Genomic DNA, 21,512 nt, shown 5'->3' on the forward strand with positions numbered 1-21,512 from the left:
AAGACCGTGTCCGATACAAACAAGCCTCATTAATAAACCTTGAGCTCTACCAATCGTACCTTTTTCCCATCCTTTGGTGTGAACACCAGTCTAACCTTCGTAACGTCCGTTGAAGTCCACTTAGCCACCGTAATGCCATTCGCAACCGTAGCCCCATACTGACTGTTCCCAACATCCTTCCAGCTCCCGTTATACGCTTGCACACGATACTTCCCTGGTACGTCGAATCCTTGCCCGTTATTCGCAAAGAATGCTATATCGGCGCCGTTGACGGTTACTTGCGAACCAAAGTCGATCTCATACCAGATCTCCGCGCCACTTCCGGCTGGCGAATCCCATCCATTAGCGACATCAGATTCTGGGTAGAAGAAGATACGCCCATCGATGGCGCTATGCACTGCTGCGACATCTGCGCCTGCGACCGAAACACTGCCTTTGGGATAGGCCGTGTTGCTCTGGAGCTGGATTGATTTGGCGATAGGTCGAGCGATTGCAGGAGGGTTGACTCGGGAAATTGGAACCTGTAGACGCTTGAGTGTCGGTGATGAAGCGACTACTTTGCCATCGATTTGTACTTGGAGCCCAGCAGTACCATATTTGGAACCACTCGCGTCCCACTGAACGGCAATGTCATGGCCATGATAGAGGATACGATCCGCACGGAAGTAGGAGATGGCAGCAGGATCGACGAGGGGGTTTACTTCGAGCGTGTCATCTGCCCTAGGTCGGATGCCCACGAGCCCTGACAAGATGAGGTCGATATAACCGGAGTGGAAGTAGTGTGGTGAACGCTTCAAGCCTACGATCGGAGCGCCCGTGTCGGGGTGGTAATCCTCCTCCAAATCCAGAATACCGCCTCGCTCGGGGTTGTAGTGGAGCTGTGCGTATTGCTTGAGCAGTCTGATGTAGTCCTTGGTGCCGATGACTCCAGCTGATGAACCAGTCGGGTAGTGATCTAGGAAGTTGGCGAGGCCAGCAAGGACTTGGGTTTCTTGGAACGGCCATACCGGCCCATTCCATTGACACTCGGGTTCAGTGCCTTCGTATCTGTACTGTTTCATGTAATATTGGTAGCTTGGCTCATTGGTTCGAAGACCACGAGGGCCAGCAAGCTCGTTGGTGTTAAGAACGTGCTTCCAGGCCTGAGCGAAGGCAGTCGTATCATCAGGAAGGTCGTGAGTCCAAGGGACGAAACCAACCAATTCGCGGCCACGGATGGGATCCCAATACTTTACATACTCGTTGCTAACTTGCAATCGATCGATGAAGTGCTGAAAGGTAGAGTTCCACAATGAGGCTTGCACGTTCTTTTTAAGAGAAGAAGCCCTGGCGTTGTAATCGTCAACAACACTCTGCATGCCCCCTTTGAGAGCTGCAATCTGCGCGATTGCTTTCGCATTGGCGTATTGGTAGCTGTTGATGCTGGGTCTGAAAGAATCTCCACCCGTAAAGCCGTCCTTGCCGCCCGTCGCGTCAATACTTGCGATCGTATACTCAGTGGCGTCGCGCAATGGTTCAACCCAATACAGGTTCTTCGATTTATCGAATACGTCCGCCCAAGCATTAAAAACCTTCTGCATATCCCCAAGTCGCGCAATCGCATCCGCCGCTACACCATCTACCAAGTAACCCTGCCATACCGCCGCGCCCATAGATTCAGAGAACTGGCGCGTGTTGCTCTGATCGCTGAAAATGAACTTGGCGTAATCCTCCTTGAATCGTCGGTCGCGACACCACCGACCTTCCAGGAGATGAAACCCAGTTGCGTCATTTAGTGAAGCCCACGGCTGTGTCTGCCATCCGACGTTGTTGAGGAATTCGGTCGAGATGTATCCATTGGCTCCCAGATCGCGCTGATGAGCACGGAAAATCCCCCATCGATAGTAATAAACGTCCGTTATCGTTGTGTCGCTTGACTCAAATAGTGGGATGCGATCAAGATACCAAGGCGCATCGTTGCCAAAGTACTTCTTCGTCAGGGCATTTGCATCGAGAGCGGCTTCAGCCGGGCTGAGAAGCATCATTGGCAGTACTGAGACAACGAATCGTCTCATCGAGACGACTGGAGTTTTTAAACTCATGGTGGAATGAGACTAACTAGCAATTACGAAGGAGCCGTTTGACCCACACATGGCCGTTCTCATAAGGTATATATGTATCCCACTTGCCTTGAGAAGTCCATTACCATTCTCGCGTCCCGTGTACCAAACCCCTCTCCAAACAAACATTAATTCCTCATATAGGACGATCACATTGCCAATAGCGTGCTATTGTAAGTGCAAATCGTTGAATTTGTCCGTCGCCGGAGGTTGTTTTCATGGATACCCAGTCAAATCTTGGCTCTCCGGTGGGGATTTTAATCAATTCGTTCCCCACGAAATTCCCCGCATTGCATTGTTTTTCCGTCCAGCACGGGCGTTTTATTAAAGTACGAGCTAGGAAGCTTGATCATGTATGTGCTATTTGACAATGTTTGCGTGCTGCGTCAAAGGGCCGATCGACCTGCTGTGGTGTAGTGGAAAGTAACATGTGCTACGCCAATGAGATGAGTGAGGTCACCTTCCGCTTTGGGTTACAGCAGATCTATTATATTTAGCATCAAACTGGTTTTTGGTTGATACCAATACTCGCTTCGATCTCTACTTCAGAAGCAGAGATTTCCGCAAGGTGTGTGGAGCCGTGTTACTTGTCGACACGATGAGAGTTGCGTCAAAAGCTCCTGCAATAAGAGAGAAAGGAATTATTGTTAAGTCAAGCTAAAAGCATCCGCAGGTCAAAACTGGCATTGATTACCAGAGTTGCATCCTTCCACCATTAACTAATGGAGAATATCATTGTCACAACAGATAATGTTTCAATGATGTTAGGCTTTCAGGGGATGACTGAAAGCTCACCAACATCGTGGTCGGTTATATAGTCTTTGTATAGGCGATGAGGTTGTTCATGCTTGGGCATAGGCTAACTACAAAAGCATAAGTCTTCCCCGCGTTATTGGAAGGGGAGACTGACAACCTCGCTACGACTCCTCGTTATCAGGGCCAGTCTCCGAGGTACATCATGGATGATCAATGCGCTTCAATGGTAGAATATATTTCGTTCTTGATGCGTCCAACTGCTTTCAATGAAGTACACGCACCCAGTACTTTATATCCCCCACAATTCGTTCCAGGATGGTTGGCAACCGGCCTATTCGCATAGCAGGTTTGTAGAGTAAACATATAGCCGTGACGAAACTCATGTATGGCAGGATGCTCCGGCTCCACAACCGACCGTCGAGATGCGATGCGATTATTAGCTTCCAATTATGAGAATGATCCAATTGATGTTTTCGCCGGAGATTGGATGAGTGAAGGCAATATGACTGTCAGAGCTGGTTCTAAGATCAATGGTATGGTATAGCGAATAACCGACTTCAAGGAGAAACATTGATAAAGCTAGGCCAAATGGATGCCTATGAACCAACGTTTCTCGAAGCTCTTGAACCTGCACTTCCATGCATCGCGAAGTATCGGATCAAGGTTGCCGTCAATGCCGGGGCGTCCGATACGGAGAAGCTCCACAAGGTCGTCCAAAAGATGGTAAAGGGCAGGGGACTAAACCTTAATGTGGCCTGGATTTCAGGTGATGAGGTACTTCCTCAACTTTTAGAGTCCCAAAGACGTGGCGAATCTCCGTTTGAGAACATATGCACCGGTGAAATCCTAGGAGATTGGAAATTTGAGCCCATGTACGCTCAAGCGTATCTTGGAGGACTTGGAATAGCGGCAGCCTTTGAGAAAGGAGCGGACATTGTGGTTTGTGGAAGAGTATCTGATGCAAGCCCTGTCATTGGAGCCGCGTACTGGTGGCACAAGTGGAACCGCTCCGATGTGGACAAACTGGCGAACGCTTTTGTGGCTGGCCATCTCTCTGAATGTTCAAGTTATAGCACCGGTGGAAACTTCACCGGATTCCAGCACTTGGAGTCTCTGGGCTGGGAGAACATTGGCTTCCCAATCGTCGAGATTTCTAATTCGGGGGAGGTTATCGTTACGAAGAATGCAGGCTCCGGAGGCGAAGTTTCGGTGGATACCTTGACATCCCAATTCCTGTACGAGATCCAAGGACCTTGGTATTACAATTCGGATGTAACCGCAATCCTGGATAATATCTCATTTGAACATATATCGGCGAACCGGATAGCATTAAGAGGTGTCAAAGGAGCGCTGCCACCTCCTACTACGAAAGTAGGCATAACAGCGAAGCCGTTGTATCAAGCAGAGATGCACTGGTTCATAACAGGTCTCGATGTCCACGCAAAAGCCCGAATGGCCGAGACCCAGGTTCGTATATTACTCGGTAATCATATCAATAACTTCGCCCATCTCGAATTTCAGATACTCGGATCGGTACCAGATAATCCAACAAATCAAAACGCTGCCACTGTTGATCTCCGGATCATTGCTCAGGCAAGGAAAGCCGAAGACCTAGCGCCCGCTAAGTTTGTGCGTCCCTGTATCGACCCTATCATGTGCGCCTATCCTGGTGCAACGCCTCATCTCGACCTTCGACAAGCCTTCCCGAAGGAGGTTTATGAATACTATGTCACTTTGATTCCACAATCGAAATTGCTTCATCGAGCACATCTACAATCAGGAGAATCAATTGACATTCCACCTCCTTCGAATACGAAGACTTATCCAAAGCAGCAACCCACCCAGGACGTCACAGCGAATATTCGCGATCTATCATCATTTGGTGCCACCGTACGAGCGCCTCTCGGCACAATCGTCCACGCCCGCTCTGGCGATAAAGGCTCCGATTGCAATGTTGGCTTTTGGGTCAGATATCAAGATGAATATGCTTGGCTGCAGAACCTGCTGTCTGTCCAATTCATGAAAGACTTGCTAGCAGAGGAGTACAAAGGCGGCCGAGTAGAGAGATTCGAGTTTCCTGGTCTCAAGGCTGTGCATTTCCTGCTCAGAGATCATCTTGATAGGGGCGTTAGTTGCACATTGAGCGTAGATTTCTTGGGCAAGAATTGTGCTGAGTACCTCAGGTGTCGGCAAGTGGACATTCCTCTTGTCTTCATTGCCAGGGGTAGAATCTAAATAACATAATGCCAACGGGTGAAGCTTTTCAATTGGATCTCTACTAATCTACATTGACCATTACACAAGGAAAACCTGATAAAGTATTTGAGAATCGCAAAATAAAAATCCTGTTGAAACAAGGGAGCGCCAACTTAGATAATGCTTAACCCTTGATTCTATGGTTAATGTCGTCGATCTTGGCGGCTACCTCCAGGAGCTGCCCGTCCATGGAAGGCAATCCCACTAGTTGTAGCACAACAGGCATACCATGAAATACCTCGGGGTCATACATTTCCCAATTCTCCTTATCATGCGCGTTCAAAAAGGTATCTCTGGTGATCTTTCGATCTATGGTTTTGTCCACGAACGTTGTAGGAATCGTGACAGCCGGATAATCAAGTATGTTGAAGATGGCCGTGTAATTCATTGAACTGTAACATGATCAGCCAGAATATCAAGAATAAAGATTAGATTCCCATGTGGGACAAAATCATGCGGATAGCTTGCGGAAGGACCGTTGGCCATAAGCAATGCATCTATTGGTTGCTTATCGAAAGTCCGCTCTGCAGTCTCTTGCCAAAAAGCAAGGTAACCTTCTTTAAAATTTCTCCAGTCTCTGTTGCCGACATTAGCACGAAAAAAAGTTGTTCGGAATTTGCCTCAAACAAAGTGACGCACATTTGAACTTGAATCATTTCTTCAAGCGACATGGTCTCCCAGCCAAGCCTATGCTTGATGGCATCAATGGGGGGCTCTCCTGTTTTCTTAAACTCGTCAAGCATATAACCTGATCCCACCTGGCCATAAACTCGGCGCTGCTTTACGTTAGTTGAGCCCTAAATTGATCGGCCGTAGTTCATAGTGAGCATTTGTACGTTTTCATACCGTCATAGTGTCTGAGTCCATATGGAGCTTGACATGCTCGAGTGTAACAACTACGTGCGCAACGATCAGCCTAGCTCAAAATATAACACTCATTCTTTCTCATACCTTGGTGACCAGCAGCAGTAAGCTTGGCTATTGTGGCCTGAAGAGCCCTCTGAATTGGGGGATGCGGTGTTGTGAGTCCATCGCTCATCAAAACTCCAATGCGCAATTTCGCAGGACTCTTGGCCTGATAATCCCAAGGTTTATGGATGATCATGGGATCTTTCAGCCAGTGACTATCGTCTATCAGTGTCTTCATCGCCAATTTCAAGTCTCTCAAGCTGTGTGCCATAGGGCCAATCGAGGAGGAGACACCAAGTCCTGAAGCGTTATTATTGTTCCCTCTGTACGAGACTCTTCGAGATGTTGGCTTGATGCTGTAGAGCCCATTGTAGGCCGCGGGAATACGTATTGAACCGCCGCTATCTGTGCCCATTCCGAGTAGAGATCCGCGACTGGCAATCAGTGCACCCTCACCACCGGAAGAACCGCCAGCAACAAGACCCACGTTGTGAGGGTTAAGCGTTCTGCCCCAGAGTCGTGAAAATGTCTCGAGAGCCTAAAATCCATTTAGCAATCATTGAAGAAACTTGAAGTACCATAGATATTACCATGCCCGTCTGCGGCATCGTCGTCTTCAAATAGATGACAGCGCCGGCCTTTCGAAGAGTTTCAACCACCACAGCATCGTCCGCTGAAACATTATCAGCCCACGAGACATAACCCATCGAGTAGTTGAGCCCTTTCACGTCCGTCAAGTCCTGGTACAATGTTTAGTTCCAGCTCTTGATATCATTCTGATCGGGACTGTTCCTTGAACGAACCTTGATGCTCACGGGTAGTCCGTGGAGAGGCCCGACTACGTTACCCGTTGTACGGAGATAGTTATCTAGTTCTTGCGCTCTGTTCAATGCCGCATCCAAATCTGCATCCATCAAGCAGTTCACAAATCGGTGCGCCACAAGAGCTCGTTTATAGAAGGCAACAAGAACCTCTCTAGCAGGCCATTGCCCAGAATGGATCTTGCTGAGTAATTCTGTGGCATCTTGTGCCTCAGTGATCTCAATATCCCGAGGAGACAAATGTTCGCATGAATTAATCATGGGTAAGATATTGCCCGCTAATGGTCTCTCAGTCTCGAAGGTCAATCGCATTGACTGCCATCCATCCTTGAATAGCTTTTTGCATAGAGCAGATTGCTTTCTCTACAGTGGCATGAGATTAACTCTTAGTCACACGTTTGATGTAAACTTACCGCTGCGATTTCTTGCCATGTTTCTTGGGGTTGGGCGGACATGGCGTTCAGTGGTTGTAGTCGGCAATGAGGGCAATAATGTGTAGAGATTCACTATGAGGCTGAAGTTTAAGCTTGACACAGTCGGCTGGGGTTTTATGTGAAAATATGAATTCTATGATTATATAACTTCGTGGATTCAATGTTGACGACTTATGGACTCTGAACCTTAGAACATAACTATGAACATGTACTAGTTCCACATTAAGCCGATGGTTTGGTATCCCGAACAACTCCGACGAGCTTCGCCTACTGTTTTCTTCCTCCGACCAAATCCGATAGCCAAAAACGTAACTTGCGCATGATTTTTGTTGTCAGACTAGTTTGAAAGGAGCGTATAAAAGTACGTGCCTTCTTGTGCCAGCTCCAAGTTCTATCATAATCACCCACTGGCTGCCCGTCAACCATAAATCAGCATATACACGATGTCAGAGAAGTCATACGTAAAATCACCCCAGAACGCGGTTAATAGATTGCGAAATCGAGGCAAGTAAAGTAGACGTTCTCTTATTTGCTAGCTCTAACACCGCCCATCTAGCAAATTACGATTATGAAACAATTCACAACATCGTGAACAGCACAGCCGTGCTACACGTCTCTTTCGTCCCCAGCTCAGAAGATCCTTTCCCAGTCGTGCTGCCCATGATTGGCCAAATGGGAACATTCGCTTTACCGTCATCAACAGACCTGGATCAACCATTGGATCTCTATCTTCACGGGGCCATTGCTTCTAGGATCATGAAGTTGTCCCAAAACGCTGTCGACCGAGGCGAAGAGGGATTTCCTCTCTGTGTCGCGGCCACCAAAGTTGATGGTTACGTCTTGGCTCTAACACCTTTTCACCATAGCTATAATTTCCGGTCTGCTGTTGTACATGGCTACGCTCATGTAGTCGCAGACCCGGACGAGAAGATGTGGGCACTGGAGCTTATCACGAATAAGATAGTCCCTGAAAGATGGCAAAACACACGCACACCGCCGAACAAGGTTGAAATGCAATCAACTCATATCCTCAAGATGAAGGTATCCTCGGGAAGTGCGAAATTACGATGGGGAGTCCCGAATAACGACCGAGGGGATCTGAAAAACCCAGATGTGCTCGCCAATTACTGGGCCGGAGTCGTCCCCATGTGGGAGACTTTTGGTGAGCCTATTTCAAGTGCTCATAACCAAGCCCCCGTTCCCAAGTACTTATCGGGATATCTAGAGGAAGCAAGAAGGGAAAATGAGGCAGTGGCCATGGAGGCATCAAAAGAACAAGAATAATCGAGTTTCTGGCAATGGCTTAGAATAAGCATTTGATCTATAGCTTCAATGCTCATTTAGCCAGGTGATTTATCATGATTTGTATGTCTAATTCAAGTGTACTTCATAAGCCTTTTGCAATGACATAGATCAAGTGCAATTCTGTAAATTATCCAGCGGTGTCACTGATTGAAACCGAAACAAGACATATATAATGTAAACCTTCGTTTTGTGCTGTGTCCACCAGTGGTGCTGTCCAGTGGTGCACACGGAATTGATTTGGTTTGCTGGACTTTAAAGACGTCATACTCCTTCAGTGATAAAGCTCCCTCGACTGATTCCGCATTTAGGTCCTATCCTGCGGTCATCATTGTTCTTCTACCGTGCTTTAAGCTTCTCTTTGCAGCCTGGATTACCTATTGTCCTCTAGTTGATGAAAGATTCAAATCTAAGTGCGTTTATCTTGCCGCTGCGGACGTCTCATCGTTGTTACGTTCTATATATTGAAACCACTGTGAAGACCCAAGCCTAGGAGCATTAATGCTTGTTTCAACATTATCTGGGTTGCTTAATTCTTATTATTTTATGTTCTACAGGATTTCATTTCTGACGACAGACTGCTGTGCTCTAAGTTTGTGTGATTTCTTTCAAGAGGTCTATTACAAATGGAGCAACACTGTTTTGCCTGACACGTTCAATAAGTAACACCAACTTGTCTCGAACACCCACCTCAGTGAAACCTAAAGGCTCAGACACCAGAATGTTGGAAGCCATGAGTTCTAGGCATTCGAGAAAGCTAGCCGCGTTGGCTGATCTGTCAGTATAAATGCCAACGGAAAGAATGCATATCCGTATAGCTTGATCTTGCTCCCTAGTAGGTTGAACGCCTCGTCGCCATATAACATACAGAATTATAACAGCGTTCTGGAAGTGGGCAATCATCTTTGCATATCAGCTCGATTCAGAATCGGCTTCAAGGATAACGTCTTACATCAAGCCATGGTTTTGGTATTTGTCTTTTTGTTTCTAGCAGTCGGCATGTCCTGCTAAGATCACAGCAAGCTTGTAGCAGCTCATCAGTATTCGAGGATGACACATCAATCAATATAGAACTGTAGAGCACCACACGGGTAATGTTCGCCAAGTGTATCAATCCGGTGGAGCTCGAGTATCCTTCCGAATTTATCTGACTGTGATTATCAGCCATGTAGTAGTCTGTTGATTTTGCATTCTGATCTGTACCCGCACAAAGAGATGTTCTCCATGTCTGCCCAAACGTTGATCCTTTCCTCTGCATGGGAAATGTACGTCGCAAGATGTTGGTCGTCAATTAGTTGGGCCTTGCTGATGATATCTGATTGGATTTGTCGGATTTTGCACGAATGTGAGAAGTATCTCAAGTTATAAGTGTATAGACGACCGGCAAACAGTCCAGGAGCATCAAGAGCCCAAGGCATGTAAAATTGGCCGTCGTCTTGGCTTTCGTAGAGAGGTGTTGTGATCCACTCATCGGCAGGATATATTGGGAGACGCAATACGATGCTAACCATTCGATCGATTCTACAGCCCAGTAAGATAGAAGCGATGGTGTCCCAGAAGATAGATACTCACGCGTAAACACACGAGAAGGCCTTTATATTCAATGTGTTCTGTGCCGCCTCCCCATTTTGAATCTGGTGGAATCCGTGTAGTACGGCGAAGCGCATTGCTACGCCTGTAATGTGAACGATGCGCGATGCGCTATCACCATGAAGGGCATAAATCGTGTATAATAGCATCGCCTGCAGACGGAGTAATGGGGTATTTGATTCATTTGTCATGATGCTCTGGCTTGCTTCGGCTTGGGTTATCAAGTCACTGTGTAACCCTTGTGCTGATTGATCCAGCCTGGAGGATTGTAAAATGCAGCCGATTGCGAAGATCCGTCATTGAAGTAAGCTCTTGTCTAAAAGCTCAGGTCATAAGTAGTGAAAACTCACCATCTTGACAAGAAACTTTGACCATATATCATTCTGGGATGGAACAAATCCAGCCTTCCACTGCTGGTATGCTTTACTGCACTCTTCGACGTCGAGAAAAGGGTATCGTGGATGGATAAGTTCGAAATACGCCTGGAAGTAGCCCGCCCCACTCCTTACAGGGACATCGAGATCCATAAAGGCAGGTGTAGAATCAGTGGCATTGGAGGATGCATTCGCATAATCTGGCATACCGCGCAGGTCTTCGTCTAGAATAGAGTATAAGTCGTTAATATTGGACTCGATTGGCGCAGGGGCATTTGGCTGCATTGTCAGGTCTTGTACGAAGCCATCGCCCGAAAAGCTTGCTATAGTAGGGACCAGTTGCTGGAGGGGGCTCCCAGCCGTTCTAGCCTCGTCTTCTGCACCGCGTTCCAAATTTGCTATGTGCTCTTCGAGGGATTGAACGTATCTTGAAGGGTAGAAACCCATCGGCTCCTGGGCTGCAGGGATGCATTCTAACAGCAATTGTTAGGTTCTGTGTCAATACTGAACACATCAAGAGCCCGTTAAGTGGCATGTGTAGACGAACCAGCGTTAGCAGATGCGCAGTTTTCGCATGCCGGTCGTCGCCCATCGCATCGCTGTTTTCTGGACCTGCATCGTTGGCAGGCCTTACGCAGCCGTGTGCGATGTCTAGTTTGATGCTTGCCACTGCCGCTCCTGTCTGTCGGTGTTATCGGAGCTGGGGTTTGAGGCACCTCCATTGTGGCCGATATTAAATGACAGCTGCAAAATTCGCGGAATAATTGACTATCGTACAAAAACTCCAATAACGAGGAAGATGGGGAGAGATAGCCAAACCACGCTCAAGACATGATCTCCGAGTAGCGCCGAAAGCGGATTCAGTCGGAATTCCGATTTCGTATCGGATCGGATGGAGCCAGTGATAAGTAATCAAGCATCCAGCCATACAGACTGCCCACTAACTTCTAACTACCTAGATACACAGTACTCGTATCTTCTCCTTATCCCAAATGCGATGTCACTGACCAATCATTCTCAACGATCATGCTCGAATCACAACTCGTCTTACTCGTAGATATCGACTTGACAGAAGAATTCCATGCTTCAAATCTGGCATTGCAACCATGGGCAGTAGCCTCATGAAGCAGCATAAATCACCAGTGATAGACGTCGTGCTGACAGCAAGTTGGATTCACTTGTCCACACTGATTTCTCATACAATATCTCATACAAATTTTGCAATAATATCGCAATGCCTCATCACGCCGTCGAACATGACAACACTGAGCCAGCATTGGCCAGTAAAGAAGCTACGCCAGTAGAGATCCACCAGTACTCAGATGATTATGAGAATGGCACGATAGAGGTCAAAGACATTGCTGGCACCAATGATATGGGAGCTCACATGTTCACCGAGGCGGCCAACTATGATTCTCCTGAAACGGAGCATGAGAAAAATATCGTGAAGCGAAGACTCGATCGTACTATGCTACCCATTGTACGTGTGCTTGAGACTACCCTCACTTCAATTATACTGACACGTGAGCATAGCTTATGTTCTCATTTACGTTGCAATTCTTGGACAAATTGAGTCTCAACTACGGATCGGCCTATACACTGGTCCAAGACTTGAACCTCGTCGGAACTCAGTACTCGACAGTTGCTTCGGCGTACAGTTATGGCATCGTAATATGGGCCGTACCCGCTAATTATCTCATCCAAAAATATCCAGTCTCGAAGTATACTGGCTTCATGATATTCATCTGGGGTGCTCTCATCCTCAGTGCTGCTGCGACTAAGAACTTCGGTGGCATCTTCGCCGTGAGACTCATTCTCGGCATGGCTGAGGCGAATATGACGCCGGCTTACATGTTGATCACGTCGATGTTTTACAAGCGGGAAGAACAGCCCTTTCGGTTTTTCCTGTATGTCGCCATGAATGGAGTTGCAACTATGCTTGGTTCTCTCTTCGCGTTTGGGCTAGGTCATGTGAATCATACCATGCTCGCATCGTGGCAGCTCATGTTTCTAATTATTGGTGCACTCAATGTCGTTTGGGCTGCCGTCTTTGTAAGTTCATATTTTATCTATTGTTAATGGTAAAATATGCATTCTAATCAGTTCATTTCTTTCAGCTTTTATTGGTACCTGATACACCAATGCAAACTAGTTGGCTCACACCCAAGGAACGCGTTCTGGCCGTCAGTCGAACCTCCGAAAACATGATTGGCGTGAGAGGCACCAAACTCAAAGCATACCAAGTGAAGGAAGCTCTAATGGACCCAAAAACCTGGATAATGGCTGTCGCGGGTGCAGCACTAGGAGTAATGAGCGGCGGCCTTGGAAATTTTCTATCGGCTTTGACCAAAGGCTTTGGATTTACTGGCCTCAATGCTACGCTTCTGCAGCTACCAACTGGTGCTATTGAAGTTATTGTCCTGCCTATCGCTGGTTGGGTGGCGTCCAGGTATCCCGATGTTAGGTGCGTAACCTACGCTGGCTTTTCGTTGATTGCCCTGGGAGGTTTCATGGGCACTCGATTCACCCCACACAAGAATCGTTGGCAGCTAGTCGGAAGCTCTTGGCTCTTCTATACAAGCGCTATTGGCTCAGTGGCTTGCTATAATCTCCTTGCTACCAACTTCGCCGGGCATACCAAGCGCAGTACAGTCAATGCAATCTGGTTCATGGTGTGGAACGCCAGCTCCATCGCCGGTACCTACCTGTTCTTTCCCCACGAAGCACCCCGGCATCTTAGCGCTATAACTTCGCTCATAGTCTGCCAATCCGCCTTCATCGTTTCCGTCCTTGTTCTTCGACAATACATGTCTTGGGAGAACAAAAAGCGCGATAAGGAGATGGCCGCCTTGGGCCTTTCCCGGAAGGCAGTATTTGAGGAGGCAATTCGTCTCAGGTTCCTGGACAAGGCGGACATTGAGAATCAATATTTCAGATACGGGCTCTAGGGTTGTTTGTAGGTGTCGATTAAAGTAATCTCGAGATCGGTCTTGAAGAGAACCACCACCGCATTAGTGGTCAATTCTAACTATTCTATAGTCACTTGTATCTAAAGGCAGGGGTTCTTTGATTTATGAGTTTAAATTTCGAGCATTGATTCATTAGGTCAAGGAAACCAAAGCATGTACTATCGAAATCAGAATCTCTATTCAACAATGTGAGTAAGGAAAAACATCACCAATGGCTTAGACCAAACTTTTGAAGTAATGTGGGCTATACTTATATCTGGGAAGACAAGAACAGAGTCTGCTAACTTATGATCTTCTCTAGAGGGTAATGTCTTCTTCACTAACATAGATGTAGAACACTGTTGCGTACGTATGCAATTCTGGGCAGTATGCAGCAACTCCAACGGTAATAATGACGACAAAAAAAGGTGTGTCTGCGGTTTGTCCATGTAATTTTACAGCTTCAGATTGCCAGTGGGCTCCCTTCATTCATCTAGGAATTGCGAGGTGAATGACACGAAATTTGAGTTTATAGGGGGCTTGAGTAGCAGAATGGGAGATTTGCGTATGCTACGTTCGACACGGATAAAAAATACGGCAAGTGGCCTACATTAAGAACCCTGCCTCTTCGTTAGCTCAGTGTAGTATAATTACTAGAGATACTATAAAGTATTGCATTACTTAAAGTTACCGTCTTTCCAGAATGCACCTCCGGCTCATATCTGAGGTGTTAGACATGAACTACTCATGAAGTCCAGATTTAGTAAGATTTACGAGGTGTGCATACTACGAGTTGGTGGACATATTTTGATAGCTAATTTATGGAAGACGGATGTTGCTATCGATAAAGTAACTTGCATCTGATTGAGTACACTACGGAGTAAGCTCTCCGCATCTGGAATTGCCCCTGTCATTGCATTAGAGCGACCAGGGGAACATATTTATATCTGCGCAGAGTCTTTAGCGAAACCTAAGCATCATAGCGACCTTCCATTGTTACGTGCTGCCGCTTCGCCATGAAAATCTCCACTGCGCTATACGTCGGTCTTCTATCTACTGCTTTAGGGACACCGCTTCATGGTATATTCTTGATGCACTGGAAAGTGAAGAGGACAAACAGCTCACAACTGCAGTGGCTGCTACCAACAACGTACAGCGCGGCACACCAACCAGCCGCGATGCGTCTTCCGTCCAAGAAACGATCAGTCTCTGCACTCAATACGCCTATTACGCGGCCAACGGTTATGAAGTCCTAAACAACCTCTGGGGCAAGGACTCAGCGACCTCGGGATCGCAGTGCACATATTACGAAGGCACTTCTGGGTCCGGCATCAAGTGGAGCTCAACCTGAACATGGAAAGGAGCCGAGAACAATGTGAAGAGCTATGTTTACGCCGGTCGTCAACTCACCAAAGGTAACACGATTGCCAAGATCAAAACCATGCCAACGCAGATTGATTGGAGCTATAACACCACCAACAATGTACGCGCAAATGTAGCGTATGACATCTTTACGGCTTCAGACCCAAATCACGTCAATAGCAGTGGGGACTATGAACTCATGATTTGGTACATATACGGACCCAAGCGGGCGAGTTTCTCAGAGTTGACATAACACAGGCTCGGTCGTGAAGGTGGAGTATGGCCAATATCACAGGGAGGATCCCCAATAGCTACGGTTACGATCGCAGGATACAGCTTCGATATTTACTTCGGCTACAACGGATCGATGAAGGTGTATAGTTTCGTGAGATCTAGTAGCAATGATATAACCAGCTTCAAGGCTGACGTCAAGTTATTTTTCAACTACTTGGTCAGCAATCAGCAGTTTCCCGCAAGTTCGCAAAATCTGATCGGTGAGCAATATAATTCATAATTCATGAGAGTATTTCAGCACTTTACTAATGTCTAGCAGTATATCAGGTAGGTACAGAGGCTTTTACCGGTGGGCCTACTAAATTCTCAGTCTCCTCATTCAGTGCTAGCATTACTGTCTAGCAAGCTGTACATAGAACTTTCATTGGGTTCTCTCAGCAAGTTGGAATTCTTTTGGGTTTAGGATTTAGCATAGGAGAAAATGTGTAGGAGCAGAGGACGGCTGAGAGTCCTTGTTACTATTGCAAGGTTGATAGCGAGATTAATTACGTTAAATGGGGAAGAGGGGCGATAATGGCGATTATTACTATTAAAACAACTTATGGGAATAGCTAGTCTGAAATAACGCTGAACGCTTCTTACAGAAACGGAATGTTAAATTGCACACATCAGCAGATTAATGATCGATTCGTGCTACCTGAGTTTGGTGATCACTACAGTTGAGCGTATTGTCGGGAAGCGGCATACGTGAAAATATTCGGGCATCATGGGTAGGGCGGAAAGCACTAATCAGGGCATAGATAGATCGACCAAGGCAGCCGAGAGAGATCGAGGGATCGCCCTCTCCTTCCGTAGGCATATTGACGGTGGCTAATATCTATCTATCCTACCTATCCACCAATCGTATGTCGTCCCTATAATACTCCCTACTACAGAGGCGTCTATGCGCGACAGTATTGATTAGAATGGCGACCTTGCGTGGATCTGAGCGCAACAGCAAGCACAAAGCTGTCGAGTGCATCAGTGCTAACTGTAAGGCCAATCCATACGTAGCAGAAATTCAACCGTGCCAGAACATATGAGGGCTACCTTGACTTCAACCAACTTTAACTTTACGTAGACGTCAAATATTGGTAGGATCATGCATAAAGAGCGCTCTGTAGTTCTACAAACCTAGTCAGACCGAAGCGATATATGTACGACAAACAGCAAGAAATCCGGTTTGGATAACCCACCACAAAAGGATTTATTCATTAGTAAACCAATTATGATGGTCACACGGGTATACAATAGCCACGGGAATATCGCGACTGGAACCGAGGAGGGTAGAATCAATCAATTGCGAGCCTGGATATTTCGATGTAACACAAGATCCCAACCGCAACTTACGTAGTAACAGCATCGTACTCAATTAGGAGTATTTTTCAGTGTGGTAGGAGTTGCTCCAAAGGACTAGGATTTGCATCTGCCGAAAAAGATTTCCGGTGGATACGAGCCTTGTACATACAGAGACAATAGAAGGGTCGAAGCTGGGATATATAGTTTTGTATACGAGCTACGTCTAGCGGTAGCAGTTTCCGGCAGTGGAATGGGTCCAATGTTGGACTACTACGCAGGTTGTCTAGATACCGATCTATTGTTGTACGAGGGCTCTGCATTTGTAAAATGCAAGTACCTAGAAGAGTCTATGATTGAATTTCCAATGGCTAGTTGAATTGTCACGGTGATCTGAAGATCTCGATAGATATATGACCCTCTCCTGCAGATTCCACTGTATCAGGACCGAATCTTCTCAACTACCACACGTAGACAAGGTAGCAACAATGCGTTTACTTATTCTAGCATTTGGTATAATCTTTGTACCCAACACTGCCGCCGACGCAGGCGCGAAGGGGCCCGAACCGTGGGGTTACTTCACGAACAATACCATCTACCAGCCTATTGCATCCGAGTCTATCACATATCCACGGTTTGTCGAGCTGATGGATGGCACCATCATTGCCACTGCGTCGCTATCAGGCCACCAACCGGGTTACTTCCCCATCTTTGAGAGCGAGGATGGTGGTGCGACCTGGAAATACATCTCTAAATTACAGGATCAAGTCAATGGTTGGGGCATTAGCGCACAGCCTGCACTGGCAGAGCTCACAGAGCCTATGGGCGATTACGAAATCGGAACAATTTTGGGTGCTGGAAATAGCTGGAGTAACAATGGCACGAGAATCGATCTATATGCTAGTAAAGATAAAGCAAGGACATGGGAATTTGTCAGTCAGATTGCTCAAGGCGGTCGACCGAACACCACAAATGGTGCAACTCCTATCTGGGAGCCCTATCTCTTGTAAGTCGCAACCGTATGATTCTCACTCTTCGCCTCGCATTCGTTGACACAAGTGTGCACAGGCAATACGAAGGCGAGTTAATCGCTTTCTACTCGGACCAACGTGATCCCAAGCACGGCCAGAAGCTCGCACACCAGACATCCAGGGATCTGAAGACATGGGGTCCTGTCGTCAACGATGTAGCTTATGAGGAATATCTGGCCCGCCCAGGAATGACTGTTGTGGAATACATACCGCCCCTAAGAAAGTGGATTCTAGTCCATGAACTGCCCATCGGCAATTCGTCCTCCCATGGTGTCAACTATCCAGTCTACTACGTTATGGCCGACTCGCCTCTTGAATTCGCCAAAGAGCAAGGTCGTCCGATTGTCATCAACAACGTGACGGCACCTAATGCTAGTCCCTACGTGGCATGGAGTTCCTTGGGCGGCCCAAACGGCACGATCGTCGTCTCAGACGCTGATAGAGCACAGGTGTACACGAATTCATTTGGTGGCGATATCGATAAGTGGGAAGAGCATGGAACACCTGCTGGCGCAGTTTATTCCAGGGCTATCCAAATTTCCAAGATGTATCCCAACCGGTTATCAATTTATGGGGGGGAAACCTTTGATAACATCGGTAAGAAGCTGTACACACCATTCTCGATCACAGTAGTACAATTAGATAAGGTGCTCAAGACTCCAGTCAAGTAATGGCAGGTTAGGGGGGGAATGATAAGAAATAATGAGATCAAAATCGGCTAGACGAACATTATCTCGATACGCATAAATTACATACAAAAAGTCTTCTATCGATTTAAAGGGGTTTCAGTACCTTTCCGTTTCTACAATGATTGTAGTAACTGTATTTTTAGTAGGTATAGTTGCAACTTTTGCTCACTATTCTTATGACTGACGATGCCGGTCGGCTCGTGGATTGGGTGAATCAATAGACCAGAGAATATCGTCTATCAGTAACAAAGTGTAACTTGTGGCGACAGAATCCAGAGGGGTCATCGTGCAAGCATATGGATTTAGGCAGCATAGGTGGGTTTACATACATACTTTCGTACTGGGATTGAGGTCATAAACTAAGGAGTTAAATGTCTCAATACTGGTATCTGCAGTTACGGCCCGCTTCAATTATTCTATTAGGCGATGAGCACATCTATCCGAACAAATGAAGCTGGTAAGAATAGAAGCAATTCCCGTGACACAGTGCCGAAACTTCATCAGGAATTGAAATATTTAAATTACCCCGCTCCATGCAGGCGTATTCTTGGTTAAGTTTGTTTACAAGCAATTTACCCAGCTGAGACCTCGAAATGGCTGAGCGGGAAGATCTGCTTACGAATAGTAACTGAATTCCAGAATGAAACTTCATCGCTTTATAACTCTCAAAACACGGAGGCAAAATGTAAGTCTTTTAACATGCCTTCGAATATGACAACACTTTATTGCCTTTGTCACACACTCTCTTCAAAATGGTCTTGTTTTCAGCAATCACATTGGTAGGAATTGCGTCTCTGGTTCCTTTGGCATTCGGCGCTGTGGGCCCGGACTGCATCAATGGGCCTTTGAAATCGAACAAAATCTGCGATGTAGACGCAGACCCAACAGAGCGGGCTGCTGCACTCGTTGCAGCAATGCGGCAACAGGAGAAGCTTGCAAACCTGGTCAGGTATGTACTGAGGAGCAACCCCTGCATCAGCAACTAAATGCCCACAGCAAGTCTCCTGGCGTCCCGCGTCTCGGGCTTCCAGCTTAGAACTGGTGGGGTGAAGCTCTTCATGGCGTAGCTGGGGCTCCTGGGATCCAATTCTCCGGTGAATTCAAGACGGCGACATCTTTTCCGATGCCACTACTAATGTCAGCCGCTTTCGATGACGACCTTATTCATAAGGTTGCGACGATAATTGGGACCGAAGCAAGAGCCTTTGGCAACGGTGGAAAAGCTCCGTTCGACTTCTGGACGCCGAATATAAACCCTTTCAAAGATCCCCGGTGGGGCCGTGGCTCAGAAACTCCCGGCGAGGATACAACCAGGATTAAGGGTTATGTTAAAAGCTTGATATCAGGACTTGAAGGCGATGATATCAAGGAGCGACGCATTATCGCTACGTGCAAGCACTTTGCCGCGAACGATCTCGAAGATTGGAAGGGTACTACAAGACACAACTTCAACGCAGAGATCACACAACAAGATCTAGCTGAGTACTACCTTCAGCCGTTCCAACAATGTGCAAGAGATTCTAAGGTAGGATCGTTTATGTGTTCGTACAATAGCGTCAACGGTGTCCCTGCGTGTGCAAATACTTTTCTGATAGGATCAGTTCTTCGAGACCACTGGAAGTGGGATGGAAACAATTATATTACCAGCGACTGTGAGGCTGTACTAGACGTATCTCAAAACCACCACTACGCGTCCTCGAATACTGAAGGTACTGCTCTGACATTCAACGCCGAAATGGACAGCAGCTGCGAGTATTCTGGATCTTCAGATATCCCAGGTGCCTGGAGCAGTGGCATGCTAAATGAGACTACTGTCGATAGGGTCTTGAACCGTTTGTATTACGGTCTCGTCCGTGCAGGCTACTTTGATGGCTCCGCAGCAGTGTACGGCAAACTAGGTGCCGCTGATGTTAATACCAAAGCAGCACACCAACTAGCACGCCAAGCGGCTTCGGATGGGATTGTAATGTTGAAGAATGACAACACTCTACCACTTTCTCTGGGGCCTGGCGCAAAGGTAGCCATGACAGGATTCTGGGCTAATGGCTCGAGCAAGCTTCAAGGAGGCTACAGCGGCCCGGCTCCATTTCTGCACTCACCGGTGCACGCTGCCCAGCATCTTGGACTATCCGTCAAGACTAGTACGGGGCCAATCCTTCAGAGGAACACGGCGAACGATACATGGACAACAAATGCGCTCGCGGCCGCAGATGGATCGGAATATATCCTCTATTTTGGAGGCCAGGATACATCAGCCGCCGCTGAGGGCTTGGATAGGCTCAGTCTCACATGGCCGGAGGCACAAGTCACTCTCATTCATCAGCTTAGTGCCTTAGGGAAGCCGCTAGTGGTCATTCAGATGGGCGACATGCTCGACAGTACTCCCCTACTTGCCCACAAGAGTGTCAACTCCATTCTCTGGGCTAGTTGGCCAGGTCAAGACGGAGGTTCTGCTGTCATGGATATTATATCTGGTACGAAAGCGGTCGCAGGTCGACTCCCCTTAACGCAGTACCCAGTCAACTATACAAATCTGCCCATGACAGACATGGGCCTCAGGCCAAATGGATCCAATCCAGGCCGTACATATAGATGGTATCCTACGCCAATTCGATCATTTGGATACGGTCTACACTACACATCGTTCAACGCCTCATTCGACTCTTTCACACCAAGCCTCTCCATCCAGCACTTGCTTAAGGACTGTCTCGACGACTTTCTGGATAGGTGCGCGCTTCCACCTCTCTCCATTAAAGTTAGCAACGCGGCCAACCGTACTTCTGACTTCGTGGTGCTCGTATTCATCAAGAGCACTAATGGCCCGAAACCTTATCCTGTCAAAACACTCACGGCGTACCATCGCATCCGTAATATTACGCCAGGCCAAACTGCAGATGCCTTGCTTGAATGGACGTTGGGTAGTGTGGCACGTCATGATGAGAAGGGTAATACGGTGCTTTATCCTGGAAATTACCAGATTTTGCTCGACGAGCCAGTACAGGCAACGTTGAATTTTACATTGACAGGCACAGAGGTAGTTCTTGATAAGTGGCCAAATGCACCAGCGTAGATGCTACCAGAAGCTGAGCTTCGTTTATTGAATAGAGGGAATCAGCTAAGCGACTATTATACAAGAACAAAATGGCGTCTTGAGCTACTTTTCAGTCATGAGAGAGGAAAGTGTTGCAATTTGCAATTTGCAAATTGAGTCGAGCTTTAATATGGTTTCAACGTCTCGATCCCTCTCATGGTAATGACAATCGGCGTGATGAAGGTGGCATCTTTTGGTAGTTGTCAAAAGTCAACGTCGATTGGCATGTCGTATGCACCGCCATCCTTGACTGGTGCTACGTTTATGCGCTTCCAACAGTC

At 47.1% G+C, this 21,512-nt stretch overlaps 9 protein-coding genes across 9 annotated transcripts; 6 read left to right on the forward strand and 3 right to left on the reverse strand.

The window, feature by feature from the left end:
* Window positions 1-29: 29 nt before the first annotated feature.
* BU24DRAFT_433908 (uncharacterized protein) lies at window positions 30-2,021 on the reverse strand (the record flags this gene model as incomplete). Its single annotated transcript, XM_033530006.1, has 1 exon — window positions 30-2,021. One exon carries the CDS (start codon window positions 2,019-2,021, stop codon window positions 30-32), a length of 1,992 nt encoding a protein of 663 aa, XP_033383010.1.
* Window positions 2,022-3,041: 1,020 nt separating this feature from the next.
* On the forward strand, window positions 3,042-5,149 carry BU24DRAFT_371386 (DUF1446-domain-containing protein). The gene is made up of 3 exons (XM_033524464.1): window positions 3,042-3,201; window positions 3,248-3,388; window positions 3,439-5,149. The coding sequence occupies exons 1-3, from the start codon at window positions 3,171-3,173 to the stop codon at window positions 5,088-5,090; spliced, it is 1,824 nt and encodes a 607-aa protein (XP_033383011.1). The 5' UTR covers window positions 3,042-3,170; the 3' UTR covers window positions 5,091-5,149.
* An 86-nt stretch (window positions 5,150-5,235) lies between these two features.
* Window positions 5,236-7,296, reverse strand: BU24DRAFT_463438 (putative general amidase; the record flags this gene model as incomplete). Its single annotated transcript, XM_033532121.1, has 7 exons — window positions 5,236-5,503; window positions 5,751-5,887; window positions 5,958-6,007; window positions 6,063-6,558; window positions 6,611-6,760; window positions 6,824-7,204; window positions 7,255-7,296. 7 exons carry the CDS (start codon window positions 7,294-7,296, stop codon window positions 5,236-5,238), a joined length of 1,524 nt encoding a protein of 507 aa, XP_033383012.1.
* Window positions 7,297-7,680: 384 nt separating this feature from the next.
* On the forward strand, window positions 7,681-8,690 carry BU24DRAFT_441988 (uncharacterized protein). The gene is made up of 2 exons (XM_033530493.1): window positions 7,681-7,779; window positions 7,832-8,690. The coding sequence occupies exons 1-2, from the start codon at window positions 7,719-7,721 to the stop codon at window positions 8,557-8,559; spliced, it is 789 nt and encodes a 262-aa protein (XP_033383013.1). The 5' UTR covers window positions 7,681-7,718; the 3' UTR covers window positions 8,560-8,690.
* Window positions 8,691-9,455: 765 nt separating this feature from the next.
* Window positions 9,456-11,356, reverse strand: BU24DRAFT_493228 (uncharacterized protein). The gene is made up of 5 exons (XM_033533952.1): window positions 11,089-11,356; window positions 10,518-11,014; window positions 10,150-10,460; window positions 9,530-10,098; window positions 9,456-9,480 (listed from the first exon to the last, which is right to left on the reverse strand). Exons 1-4 carry the CDS (start codon window positions 11,261-11,263, stop codon window positions 9,738-9,740), a joined length of 1,344 nt encoding a protein of 447 aa, XP_033383014.1. The 5' UTR covers window positions 11,264-11,356; the 3' UTR covers window positions 9,456-9,480; window positions 9,530-9,737.
* Window positions 11,357-11,655: 299 nt separating this feature from the next.
* On the forward strand, window positions 11,656-13,489 carry BU24DRAFT_493229 (allantoin permease; the record flags this gene model as incomplete). Its single annotated transcript, XM_033533953.1, has 3 exons — window positions 11,656-12,021; window positions 12,075-12,593; window positions 12,659-13,489. The coding sequence occupies exons 1-3, from the start codon at window positions 11,776-11,778 to the stop codon at window positions 13,487-13,489; spliced, it is 1,596 nt and encodes a 531-aa protein (XP_033383015.1). The 5' UTR covers window positions 11,656-11,775.
* A 1,016-nt stretch (window positions 13,490-14,505) lies between these two features.
* On the forward strand, window positions 14,506-15,487 carry BU24DRAFT_441990 (glycoside hydrolase family 12 protein; the record flags this gene model as incomplete). Its single annotated transcript, XM_033530494.1, has 5 exons — window positions 14,506-14,569; window positions 14,623-14,824; window positions 14,873-15,058; window positions 15,110-15,345; window positions 15,405-15,487. 5 exons carry the CDS (start codon window positions 14,506-14,508, stop codon window positions 15,485-15,487), a joined length of 771 nt encoding a protein of 256 aa, XP_033383016.1.
* A 1,421-nt stretch (window positions 15,488-16,908) lies between these two features.
* On the forward strand, window positions 16,909-18,122 carry BU24DRAFT_348361 (glycoside hydrolase family 93 protein; the record flags this gene model as incomplete). Its single annotated transcript, XM_033523560.1, has 2 exons — window positions 16,909-17,426; window positions 17,489-18,122. 2 exons carry the CDS (start codon window positions 16,909-16,911, stop codon window positions 18,120-18,122), a joined length of 1,152 nt encoding a protein of 383 aa, XP_033383017.1.
* Window positions 18,123-18,892: 770 nt separating this feature from the next.
* Window positions 18,893-21,210, forward strand: BU24DRAFT_433915 (glycoside hydrolase family 3 protein; the record flags this gene model as incomplete). The annotated part of the gene is made up of 2 exons (XM_033530007.1): window positions 18,893-19,084; window positions 19,177-21,210. The coding sequence occupies 2 exons, from the start codon at window positions 18,893-18,895 to the stop codon at window positions 21,208-21,210; spliced, it is 2,226 nt and encodes a 741-aa protein (XP_033383018.1).
* Window positions 21,211-21,512: the final 302 nt, after the last annotated feature.

Source organism: Aaosphaeria arxii, assembly GCF_010015735.1.
Source record: "Aaosphaeria arxii CBS 175.79 unplaced genomic scaffold BU24scaffold_5, whole genome shotgun sequence".
Classification (NCBI taxonomy): domain Eukaryota; kingdom Fungi; phylum Ascomycota; class Dothideomycetes; order Pleosporales; genus Aaosphaeria; species Aaosphaeria arxii.

Excerpts from the sequence above, each read along its gene's own strand:
- BU24DRAFT_371386 (XM_033524464.1), top strand. The coding sequence starts at position 3,171 with ATGGTTGGCAACCGGCCTATTCGCATAGCAG. Across the intron at positions 3,202-3,247 it reads CCGGCCTATTCGCATAGCAG|GATGCTCCGGCTCCACAACC; the intron begins GTTTGTAGAGTA and ends CATGTATGGCAG. Across the intron at positions 3,389-3,438 it reads AGCTGGTTCTAAGATCAATG|GCCAAATGGATGCCTATGAA; the intron begins GTATGGTATAGC and ends TGATAAAGCTAG.
- BU24DRAFT_441988 (XM_033530493.1), top strand. The coding sequence starts at position 7,719 with ATGTCAGAGAAGTCATACGTAAAATCACCCCAGAACGCGGTTAATAGA. Across the intron at positions 7,780-7,831 it reads TAATAGATTGCGAAATCGAG|CAAATTACGATTATGAAACA; the intron begins GCAAGTAAAGTA and ends CCGCCCATCTAG.
- BU24DRAFT_493228 (XM_033533952.1), bottom strand. The coding sequence starts at position 11,263 with ATGGAGGTGCCTCAAACCCCAGCTCCGATAACACCGACAGACAGGAGC. Across the intron at positions 11,015-11,088 it reads CTGCGCATCTGCTAACGCTG|AATGCATCCCTGCAGCCCAG; the intron begins GTTCGTCTACAC and ends AATTGCTGTTAG. Across the intron at positions 10,099-10,149 it reads GCCTTCTCGTGTGTTTACGC|AATCGATCGAATGGTTAGCA; the intron begins GTGAGTATCTAT and ends ACTGGGCTGTAG.